We start from the raw sequence: 12878 nt of genomic DNA on the forward strand, positions 1-12878 counted from the left end.
AACAAATTTATTAAAATGTCTCTTCCTAAGTAACAGGATAATCTTCACATCATCTTGCTTGGCTGAAGTTATTGGCTCTCAGCTAACTGGGTCTTAACAAATGGTATTAAACAGAAAATCCCAGCCTTAGATTTCTATCCAAGTTGTAAAAATACTCTTCAAGAAAAAAAATAGAGGCCCAGTGTGGTGGCTCATGCCTGTAATGCTAGCACTCTGTGAGGCCAAAATGGGAGGATCGCTTGAGGTCAGGAGCTCAAGACCAGCCTGAGCAAGAGCAAGACCCTGTCTCTTCCCAAAACAGAAAAATTGGCGGGGTGTCGTGGCGCACACCTGTAGTCCCAGCTACTCAGGGGGCTGAGTCAGAGGATCGCTTGAGCCCAGGCGTTTGAGGTTGCTGTGAGCCATGAAGACATCACTGCACTCTACCCAGGGCAACAGGGTGAGACTCCGTCTCAAACAAACAAACAAACAAAAAAACCAGATATAAAATGTGTGAGAGCTGGCACTGGGGCACCCTCCTTCGGCCCCAAGCCAAGTTCCCACCCATGGGTCTGAACCAAGTGCTCCACCTCGCAGGGTGTGCGGCCTTAAGGTTGCACTGGACCTCACGTCACTGAAGGGCTCCCTGACGCTGGCCTCTGCTGGATCTTGCTCCCTACTTTAAAGAAAACGTACACACCTTCACATCCAAGTGCGCACAAACTGGGCTGCATTCTGCTTTCTCATCATGCCTGACTTTTCCCTGCATAAACATCGCCACCTGATGTGATATTCCTGATCCCAGATTCTGATTTCTTTCTCTCCCTCTGTTACCATTTAGTGAATGAGGACCTACTATGTACCAAGCACTGTAATAGGTGTTTCATAAACATTACTATTATCCATAACCTACAAGACAGATATCATTCCCATCTCACAGTTGAAAAAAGATTAAGTATCCCTTCTTCAAAGTGATTGGGACCAAAAATGTTTTGGATTTTGCCTTTTTTTCATATTTTGAAATATTTGCATTATACTCTGAAATTGTGGCCAGTAAGTGTCAGGCTGTGATCTGAACTAGACACAAGTGGTGACTAAATCAGGTCATTTCTAGAAGTCACTTTACAGAGAAAAGAATCAACATAAGGCAAGTTCTATGATATTTGGATTTAATGTGAACGTGTTTGCATTTGAAAGTGGAAATACTGTCGTTACGAGGTCTCGGAAGAGCAGAGTAGCCCTTATTATTTCTATAGTTAACTCAAAGTGCTAACAGCTACAAACGGAAGCTATTCCAAAGTTTGTATGAACAAAACCCACAAGAAAGTTATAAAAATATTTTATTTAAATGGTACAGAAAAAATTATGCACACATAAAAATGATTAAAAGTTGATGTTAGACAATGCTAAAAAAAATCAATAATTTACCTGATGATAAAATATAAAGTGATGGGAAAACATAAAATACTTTCATTTGGTCCGCTCACCCAACAGGACTGCTATACAAATGAGATACATAGTAATTACTGAAGCTGGGTTAAAGGCATGTCACAACATAATTCCTTTCCACATATTCAGTCATCCGAAACAATGAACTGCTACCGCTTATATGGAAGAGTGAACAATTTATTTAGCATATTGGGAGTGCATTATCTATAAGGAAACCACTACCTTCCCCAAAGAGTCAAACAGATTAATGTCGCAAAATAGTTATTTCTATGTAACACAGACTTCTGAAAACTTCAATAATCATTTGAGTTTAAGAATATCCAAATGAATTATAATTTATTCTGATTTCAACAACAGATCTACAAAGTCACATTTTTTCCCAGGAAACCCCTCACTTCCTAGGTGTAAAAATGCATTGCAGCTTTTCCATTATCTATCTGTGATGCTTTCGGCCAGGCAGATGTTTAATCATTCACTTTAAATTTACACGTCCAGCTAGGCACACTGGCACGCGCCTGTGGTCCCAGCTATTCGGGAGGCTGAGGAACGAGTTCAAGGCCAGCCTGGGCAACACAGCAAGTGTACCATCTCTAAAAAAAAAAAAAGAAAAAAAAGAAAAAAATTATGTGTCCTTAAATCTGAAAGAAAAACAGCACTTATGTCTCAAGTAAAACATTCTATCTTAAGCTACTGAATTTAACATTAAAAAGCACAGTTCAATCCATCTGTGACCTACACCACCATCTGGCTGTCTACTGCCAATTATAAATTCATGTCAGCAGTAAGTCAAAAGCTCTCAAACATCTGTAAAAATGCAAAACTGAACAGCCAAAAGAGATTTAACAACATCAGAAGGGGAGGAGTGGGTGAGAGGGTCAGATGAGAAAATGCTCAGAGCTGCTGGTGGCGACACATGCTCACAGGGACAGAGCGTCCACTGAGAGCCCGGTGGCCCCAGGCAGCGCGGTGCAGGAAGGGCACTGCAGGCATCAGCATGGGCACAGAGCTGCCAGCAACTCTTCTCAGACTGGCAACAACGAGATTATGTCCATTTCTTCTTTACACGGTTATAGTGACTGTCCTTTAAAACCCCACAGGGAACACATGCTGTTTGTCAGCTGAAATGTCAGTTTTCATTAATTTCCTAATAGTTTAGTGTATTAACTTTAACTTCTCCGGGCCTCAGTTTCCATATCTGTAAACTGCTGTATAAAGTCAATTTCCTCCAAGTTCTGATGTAAGTGACATGAAGGGAGGGACTACCTTTCTCTTTTTCATCTTGCCCCTAAGTACACAGAGTGAGTATTCTCAATACACACTTGCGTAACGGCAGCAGGCCCAAGGCGGGGGTGGTCTGTGGGGAGGCAGAAATTCTATAAATAATACCAAAAAAAAGTTGATGTGTCATCCATCAAATTGTTATGAGGTAGCCAGGACAGTTAGAAGATGGCAGATTTTTTTCCCCCAATTAGGTAAAATTGCCCATCCTTCCTGTGTTCCCATTCCTTAAGAAAAATCTAGCCAAGAGTCACTGGATATAAACTGATGGATGCTGACTTCAATACAAAATGGTCTAATGTGTGATTTTAACCATGCTGGAAGGTACAAATCCTGTCTTTATGAGGTCTTTGAAAGGCAGGTTGCCATCTCTAGCAAGTAGTCAGTAAATTTTACAAAAGACAGAGGTCTCAGTCCCTTTTATCTCAGAGCGCAATGGATGAACTCTGGTATAAACATGACTAAAATAATTTACAAGTCACCTGTTACAGCTGTGTCCACTGAAAATCATCATGAAAGATATTTTCCAAAAAGTTCACTATGAGAAATACCATTCCTGATCTCTTACCTTCAGATCATCCAAGGAGTGAGATAAACATTACAACCCCCATAAATTGGGTAAACAACAGCAATGGAGTGAAAAATGACCACACATGCCATAAAGCAATGTTGAAGCTGAAAAGAACAAAAAACAAACAGTTGACAACTATAACTGTAATATATCAAATATTCTAGAATCTAGATTTAAAGAACTCAATTTGGGGAAATTCATCCAAGCAGCAACTTTCCATATACAGTGTATTTCTCACATGTGTGATTTAGCCAGTTGGAAAGAAACAGTCTGGATATACTCATGGAACTGTCACAATTTCTTTAAAAAGTACTTGGAACTGGAATCACTAAAGGTTTTCTAGTGGAAGCTGACACAGCTTAATAGAAGCTTAAGTCTCTTAAAGTTACTGTCTGTAATAAAATATGAATTTAAATGGCTATACCTGCTTTTATGATCTCACATACTAAACTATCATGGTAAAAAAAGACAAAAGTATTTCTCTTAAAAACAGAATGAAAAAAGTAATTGTTTATAAGCTATTAAATCTTTCATTGAGAAATAAATTATTCCTGTCACTAAAGTAAAAAATAAAACACTTTCTAAGTGCAAATGATTTTTAATGACTGAAGTTGTAAGCACAGAAGAGGGATGATTTAGTATGTTAACTTTTACTTCTGTCAGCCTCAGTTTCCTTATCTGTCAGCTGCTCTTAGTTTCCTCCAAGTTCTAGTGTAAGTGACAAGGAGGGAGACACTGTCTCTGTCTTTCTCACCTGGCCCCTAAGCACACAGACTATAGTCAATTAATTAACTAAGTTTTTCAGATAGTTATTGGTTTTAATATATAATATTTTGACAAGTATGAATTTTAAATACCTATAATCCTACTGGTCTAAAAAATTAACATTTCTGGGGTGATCTTAGCCTTATGGGAAAAAGTAAAATAACACATCTGTATACTCACTTCACTGAAGGATTAACAAAAACCACATCACAATGTCAAATATCCTTGAACTTCAACTACAGAAAATAAGTCACAGAAAGCATACATTTAAACTGAATATGTACACAGGTGTGTTATATTTCCAAAGTCAACATTTAATTAACTTAAATAAAGAAAAAACTGAAAAGCTAATAAACACAGTATGTGAAGAGTAGTTTTTTCTGATTGACAGGATCATCGAACATGTTTCCTTTGTATTTTTCTGTAATTTACAGATTTTTCTTTAGTGAGCAATATTACTTTTATAAATAGAAAAAACTGGTTTTTTCATTGTGTACCTATTAAATTATGCAGAAAGATATTCATTGTGGCATTGAGTATAAAAATAACTAATTCCAACAACAGGGAACTTGTTGGTATGTCCATGTTGTGAAATTTATGTAACTGTTTAAAATAATGAGAAACATCTCTATGTACCATTTTGAAAGAATTCTAAATATAGGTTCCATTGAAAAAGAAAAGGAAAAAAAAAGATGAACAACCACTCTGGAAATTAGTTTGGCACTATTTACTTTAGTTGGAGATACATACACCCTACAACCCAACAATTTCAACTCGTGTGTGTGTGTGTGTGTGTGTGTATACATATACATACCCACACACACATATATATACAAATATCCAACAGAAACGTGTACACATGTACTACAACAGACCATGTACAAGAATGTTCTTAATAGCAACCTTCATGTTAATGATAACCTCAAATTGGAAACAACCCAAACACAATCAACAGTGGAACAGATAAACTGGGATTCAGTTACACAATGGAATGCTAAATAACAATGAAATCAAATAACTGTTACGGGCAACAATATGGATGAATCATACATCATGTTGCACATAGCAACCAAATGCAAAAGAATACACACTATATGAATCCATTTCTATAAAGTTAAAAAAATAGTGTATTTAAGGGACACAAAAGCAAGTAATTACCATAAAGGTCAGGACAGTATCTCCCTGTGGCAGGCAGGAAGGTGTAGTGACGGAAGGGGTATGAAGGGGTCACCAGGGTACTGGCCTGGTTGTCTTTCTTGACCTGGGTGCAGTGTACATCAATGCTCATTTTGTGAGAATTCATTCAGCTGTACATTTTAGTTTTCTTCTACCTTTCTATATGTATGGTACATCACACTGGAAAGATTTAAAAAGCAAAATGCACAATATGTATACAATGTCAACATTTGTGCTTTAAATAACTAGGTACATAAATAAAGAGATGATAATAAAAAGTGAACCAGAGAATAGGAATGACTATGAGACTCTTTTTCCTGTTACACCTTTTTTCTCTTTCAGATTTTGGACCATGTACATCATTACTTGATAAAAAAAGAAAATGTGTTTTTCATTCCTATTAGTCATTTCAAAGTTAACTTACCAAATTCCTGCTGCAATAAACGTAGCAGTTGTAATGGGTATCAACATTGGATACTTGACATCATATTCCCCAATCCCACGATACCATTCCAGATACACTATGCAGTAAAATGCAATCAGTAAACTGACAAGCAACAAGGCACTTCCAAAGAGAAACCAACTGTGGAGATGAAAATAACATAGAGGTTACTTATAAAACCCTTAGCAAATCAGCAGATATCTTAAACATTTCATTAACAGCTTAAACATCAACTTCTAAGAAGAATATCAACTGAAGAAGGGGTACAGAAGGAAATGCAATTACAGTAACAGCTTGCAGAAAGCCTCTATCTATGGGAGATGGGGGTGAGAAAAGATGACACACAGCTCATCAAACGATTAAAGAGTAAGACTTTGAATAATACTTTCACAAACCAGTTAACCAAGAAAGAACCCTGGGCTGGGCGCAGGGGCTCATGCCTGTAATCCTAGCACTCTATAAGGCCGAGGTGGGAGGATGGCTTGAGCTCAGGGGTTCAAGACCAGCCTGAGCAACAGCAAGACCCCGTCTCTACTAAAAATAGAAAAATTAGCTGGGCGTGGTGACTCGCGCCTATTGTCCCAGCTACTTGGGAGACTGAGGCAGAAGGATTGCTTGAGCCCAGGAGTTGGAGGTTGCTGTGAGCTAGGCTGATACCACTGCACTCCAGCCCAGGCAACAAAGTGAGACTCTGTCCAAAAAAAACAAAGAAAGAACCCTGGCTACAGCTATGCATTTTCTTTAAAAATACAGGAAAGATAGCAGCTTTCTGGTTGTTTCTGAGTGTGAGAGTAATAAAGAACATTCTCATCAGGTACCATTAACTTCTCCAAGTTAAGCAGAATTTCTTGGAATACTGAAAATCAATTTGGAAGATAGTTAATTCAAATTCTCTCTCATGAAAGATATCTAAATGAAATCTTCCCATTTTCAGAATGTCTCCTACCCTCCCCCAAAGGACAATGCCTTTTTGTTCCTCTCCGACTTGGTGCGCTTGAGGCGTCCTCCTCCAGCCTTGCACAGATTGAAAGAATCCTAATGCCTCAAGCTTCTGAACTGAGGCTAAAGCAGAGAAAAAACAAATTACTCAGGTACCAGAAAAATAAGCTGTTTTCAAAAAGCAGAAAGCCTGCATTTCCTTCTGTGCACCCTTCTCGTTCCACAGCTGCTCAAACTACCCCCCACTTAATGAGTCCCTCACCAAGAATACAAATTGGCCTTTGAGTATGCAATTATGTTTTTTTCCTCTAAGACGACACTTTTTTGAGGATAGGCCTATGATTCTACTTCCTTCCCACCCCCCACAGCCCTAGCCCCAGCACCTGTGACTGTAATTGCATTTCCCTCTGTACCCCTTCTCCCTGGGGCCCCATTCTCATGGGCCACCAGCCAATATTCCCACTCCTTCCCTAGTATCCCTGCACTTCGTCTCTGCCGCATGACAGCTGTGTGGTCCTGGGCACTCCACTTCCTACCGCAGCCGCCCCAAACATCTTATACAGGAGATCATTTCTTACCCTGCCATTTCTTTAAACTACTGAGAATACCTAGTATAGGACACAAATAGAGAAGTTCTCCTGCGTCTTCTTAAACCACAAAAACGTCTCCACTCCTGAGGCTGAACTGGACTAGGTACCCCTCCTGGGTTCTCTCGTAACAGCCTGCGCCTTTGCTTACAGAGCACGCACGGCAAGGCCTGGTAGCTGGTCTGCTGCGGTCTAGAAGGAGCTGTCGGAAGGCTGGAAATGTACCTACTTATCACTGGCACCCACAGCCAAACACATCTCAGGCTCTCACAAAATACTTGATGAATGAGGGAAAAGCAGACGGTGAAGCTGTCTGTGTGAAGGACCCATCCCCTCTCTTCCCAGCCCGCCTGAGAGAAACGAAGGAGTCACACTGATGAAGAGCAAATGTCAGCTCTATTACTGACACAGCTGTGGGAAGTGGTGACAGAGTGCTTCCTAACACTGAAACCCAGAAACAGACAGACTTAGCCACTGGGTTCCAGGTCACAGTGACACCTAGAGACCTTCTCCTGTTGGAGCTGCCCCAAAAAATGACAGCACAGCAAAGCAGACCAGAATCTGTGCTTGCTACGGGCAGCTCACTCCCAAAGGGAGAAGGCGCTGAGCTACGTACGTCCAGTGCTTCATCTCACACTCAGATAAATCACACCACCTCCCAGGGGAGGAGTGAGTGAGACGAAAGGGCAGAAGACGGGAGTGTTTAGGGACAGTCCCTACTTATAGAAATCAGAAAGGAGAGGGCAAGCTTTCTACCCTCGACCGTTTAAATAAACACCCTCGGCCTACTTTGCCCTGACTGCTCGCTCGCTCCAGTGCCTCAGTATCCCCCCACCAGAAGTCACTGCTCCTCCCAAAGGCCTCGAGGAGAAACTGTGTGTCTTGCCATGACACCACAGGACCACAGTCCCATCTGCCTCTTGCTACCCCCTCTGGCACTTCCAAATTACTACTCTTGACCCCAAGCAAACCAGTCCTCTCCACGCCAGCTCTGACGCTCACCAACATCCCTCCTTTTGTCAATTTTCTGGGGGTCTCCACATGATTGTCCAACGTGCAGTGAGGACACAGGGACAGGATTCACAACCTTTTCCAGGTCAACTCCAGAGATCACACTGAAGACATCTCAGTCCCTGTGAATGAGGAACTATTTTACATCGGCCTGGCCACAAAGCTCTGACTCCTCCCCCGGTGACTTTTACCTCATCTAATTCAGTCACACCCTGTAGTCACCATGCGTACTGTAACTACTCTCTGAAACAAACCCTGGGGCCCGATTCTCATGGGCCACCGGCCACCAATCCCACTCCCTCCCCAGTCCTCTGCACTTCGTCTTCAAAAAGACCTCGGTCAGTCTTCCTCCCTCCACTGTGTTCCAAATAGATCGAGTCCTTCTTAAATTCACTACCTTCCTCATCCTACGACACATCTCTGCTGAAAAGGCACGGTGAAATTTTCAGTTCTCATCCACTCTGCTGTGCATTCCCAGAGCACACACACTCTTGTCTTGTTTTTTCCGACTTGACTGACGTATAATTGACAAGTTAAAATTGTATATATTCAAGGTGTACAATGCGATGACTTCATATAAGTCTACATTATGAAATGACTATCACAATCAATTAACACATCCATCAGCTCACATAGATACCACTGGTTTTGTGCATGTGAGTTTGTGTGTGTATGTGTATCAAAGACACTTAAGATATACTCTCTTAGCAAATTTCAAGTGTACAATACAGCATTATTAGCTATAGTCACCATGATGTATATTAGATTCACCAAGACTTATTCATCTTTTTTTTTTTTTTTTTTTTTTTAAAGAGACAGGGTCTCACTCTGTCACCCAGGCTGGAGTGCAGTGGCATGATCACAGGTCACAGCAGCCTCAAACTTCTGGGCTTAAGCAATCCTCCTGCTTCAGCCTCCCAAATAGCTAGAACTGCAGGTGTGTACTACCATGCCCAGTTAATTTTTAAAAAAATTTTGTGGACACAGGGTCTCGCTAATGTTGCTCAGGCTGGTCTCAAACTCCTGGCATCAAATGATCCTCCCACCTTTGCTTCCCAAAGTGCTGGGATTATAGGCATGAGACACCATGCCCATCCCTATTCATCTTGTAACTGAAAATTTGTACCCTTTGACCAATGTCTTTCATTCATCTGTGAATCACCAGCACCTCCAACATGGGAGGTGCTGGCAGAGAGTAGGTGCTTACTAAGGGTTTGAAGAATTCAACTGACAGAACATAAAATGAAAAATAAGAGTTTAACTTATAAAGCAATAAAGTTTTCTTACCTACTAGTGTGAAAGTTTTCTTTAAGGATTTTAAAGAAATCAACATAATAGGTCACAGCAATAGATGCCAAAATCCAGAATCCAGAATGGATATTAAGTCTTGGAAGAGCTTTCTGCTTTTTCTCAACAGCTGTAGAGGTTTCTGCGAAGAAGTGAGATTTCAACGTATTTAGTTACCATAATTTTGTGAGGAAAAATTACACTTGTTTTAAGCCAAATAAAATCATTTCCTAGAGTGAGTCTCTCCCTTTATAGCACCAAATCCTTCTGTAAAACCACCAAGATAGGTTTATGTTTACAGAAATAGTAGATGCCCACTATAAAATGTTCAATATAGTCAACTTATTGCCTCTAAATGAATTGTGAAATCAAATTTACATTTTCTTAGTCTTTCAGAAATGATTATGCCACCTGTAAGTGTAGGAATTTTAATATTGTTTCATATGTCTTCTAGGAAAATAATTAGCCCTGTTAATTAATAAAAATGCCAAAGGCAAACGTTAGAGCATGAAATGGACTTGTGCTCTTTCACGAACATTTTTTATAACTAAATAGGTTAGTTATTTTAAACAAACATAACCTTTTGAGGCAGCTCAAAAGTGGAAAGGGCACTCTAGAGCTCTACTCCCAGCACAGCACTGTCTAGACAGGTGACAGACAAGTTATTTCTTCCATCTGGGACCCAACCTGAGAGAGCAGGTGGACAGGGGTTGGGTGAGATGGGTGGTTTCTAACAAGTTCTCCAGGTGATTCTGACATGCTAAGTTCATGCGAGAACCACTGGTCTACATCCGGGGTTCTGGGCCTTTAGATGACCACCAGAAACCCTGGGGAGCTAAGCTTGTTCATAATGTAGATTCTGGCAGATATCCTCAAAATTTGTAAATCAGCATGCCCTGATGATTTGTGTTCATTTTGTTGATTTATTTGTGTTTGTTTATTTTGTTTACAACATTCAGAATCAGAAGATCTAAAATATCTCCCTTCCATCTTTAACCCCAGTTTCAATGTCCAGAAGCAACCACCACTTTCAATTTCTACGGAATTCTTCCATATTGTAAGCATCCACAGGTGAACACATACCACACAGGTTATGCTTATGTACTCAAATGCTGGCATACCATACATTGTCCCGAGCCTCCCTTTGGCAATCATCCCTACTGGTACCTAAAAGTCTGTCCGGGTTGTCGTATATAGATATAGCCAAGTTTATTTAACCAGTTTTCTGCTGACAGGCAATTAGATATTTCCAGTCATTCGCTATTACAGACAATCCTGAGGTGAAACACTATGCACACGTCTTTGTGTACTGTGGTAAAATTACGGGTTTTTCCGTTTTTTTTTTTTTGTTTTTTGTTTTTTTTTTGAGACAGGGTCTCACTGTCACCCAGGCTGGAATATAGTGGCCTCATCAAAGCTCACTGCAACCTGGAACTCCTGGGTTGAAGCGATCCTCCAGCCTCAGCCTTGGGAGTAGATGGGACTACAGGTGTGCACCAACACGCCCAGCTAATTTTTCTTTTCTTTTCTTTTTTTTTTTTTTGTAGAGAGGAGGTCTGGCTGTTGCTCAGGCTGGTCTCCAACTCCCAGCCTCAAGCGATCCTCCCGCCTCGGCCTCCCAAAGTGCAAGGATTACAGGCGTGAGCCATCGCGCCTGGCCAAATTCTTAAACATTGGACCCAGTCAATATATTTAATTTTAATGGACATTTCCAAATTAGTGTTTAAACCAGCTCTCCAAGGAATCCCGAAGCGCAGCTGAGATGAAGATGCGCAGAACTACAAGATCTCTAAGGATCTTTCATGACATTAAATGTCCGACTTGCACAACTACTCGGTAAGACTTGAACAACGAAAACTCGGTTCCTCCGGACTGGGCTGGGGCTGCGGGAGGCCCGTGAGGGCAGCCGTTTCCGGGCGCCTCGCCTCCGGGGGCCACGGCGCAGCTCGGAGTACACCCGGGAGAGCGCCTCACCCGGCCTGGCGTCGCCCTCGCCATCCAGGGGGCACTCGGCGTCCGGCGGGAGCAGGAATCGCCTCCGGAGCTGCTCCCGGGCCCGTGAAGCGTCCATCTCGACACCGCCCCGAAACGCGACGGAAGTGACGTCCAACCCACGGCGCTTCCGGCGTCGGCTCCGGGGGCGGGGTCTCCTGGCGGCGGGGGTGGAGACTACAGTTGCGTTCGCGGTTTTTGTAGGCCAGGAGCTAGGGTGGAGTTGGCGCTGTAGATTCCGCACTCGAATCCGCAAGCGTGGTTTAAATTTTAAAATACTGAACTTTCGCGGTCGAAAGTTTCCCAAGTTTATTCCGAGCTACGGAAGCCCAGCAGGCCCAGGATTACTGCTGCCGCTGCATGCGTGCAGGGCAGGGATGCGCGGCCCTGAACTGCTCAGCTTCCAGAGCCTTCCCAGGCTCCCCGTGCCAAAGCATAAGAAATACTCTACATCCAGCCTTCGGCTCTCAGCCTCCAGCTTCGTTGCTACTCCCGCTTTTCAAGAGTCGTCCAGCCAGACTCAGAAGGGTTGGCAGCCCCAGGAGGAGAAAAGGACCTCTGGACAGGACACCGGGGCGGGTCACTGACTGTTTGGGGGCCCTTGGGCGTGGAAATAAACCGGTCGGGCGTTTCCTCTTCTGCATAGCAGCGATTATACCTGTGTCGAGATTTGTTGTGAGGTTAAGTGAGGAGCATCCGCATGTGGTTCATGTGAGCCCCCTTCTTGCCACTTATGAAAGACTGCCCCAGCCTGGACCATGAGAACTAAATTACTTTCCTCGCAAACTGCCGTTGCCCACCGCTCACGCTCATAAACCATGTGTCGCTACTTCACAGCTTTTCTTCCATCAATAATCCTGTTTATTACTTTCCCACCTCTTCCCTACCTAGACACGTGCTGACAGATGTTGTGCTTACCCACTCAAACGTTTATTGAGCACCTACTATTTGCTGGGAACTGTTAAGCACCATACTAGACAGTGGTGTTGCACTTTAGGCGCTTCTAGTCCCAAGATGACCACAGACCATAATACAAGACAGTGCAGTTTTTTTAGGTGTACGGAAGCGTTTCATTAATTCAGCCAAGAAACATTTTCTGAGCTGCTACATGCAGTAAAATGAGGACAGAGCTAGGTAAGAATCTAGTGGAGAGGGCGGCTTCAACACGGTACCGTAATAGAAACACCGTACATGGGGCTACGGGAGTACCTGATAAAGTACAGTTTATTCTGCTGGGGTGTCTGGGGAAACAGGGAGAATAGTTTCTGGTGGGTTGAATGGAGGGCAGTGTAGCCCAGAAAACCACACAGGAAGTAAAATTTGAATTAGTAGACACTCTTTAAAATCTTCTATATGTCATGGGTATTTGTAAAAGGAATGTAAAAAAGCATTCAAGAACAGT

At 42.2% G+C, this 12878-nt stretch overlaps 1 protein-coding gene across 1 annotated transcript; it reads right to left on the reverse strand.

The window, feature by feature from the left end:
• Positions 1-1394: 1394 nt before the first annotated feature.
• Positions 1395-11555, reverse strand: TMEM128 (transmembrane protein 128). Its single transcript, XM_069496077.1, has 5 exons — positions 11459-11555; positions 9485-9626; positions 5643-5801; positions 3275-3381; positions 1395-2018 (listed from the first exon to the last, which is right to left on the reverse strand). Exons 1-4 carry the CDS (start codon positions 11553-11555, stop codon positions 3282-3284), a joined length of 498 nt encoding a protein of 165 aa, XP_069352178.1. The 3' UTR covers positions 1395-2018; positions 3275-3281.
• Positions 11556-12878: the final 1323 nt, after the last annotated feature.

The sequence above is a fragment of the Eulemur rufifrons genome, chromosome 20 (genome assembly GCF_041146395.1).
Source record: "Eulemur rufifrons isolate Redbay chromosome 20, OSU_ERuf_1, whole genome shotgun sequence".
In the NCBI taxonomy this organism is placed as follows: domain Eukaryota; kingdom Metazoa; phylum Chordata; class Mammalia; order Primates; family Lemuridae; genus Eulemur; species Eulemur rufifrons.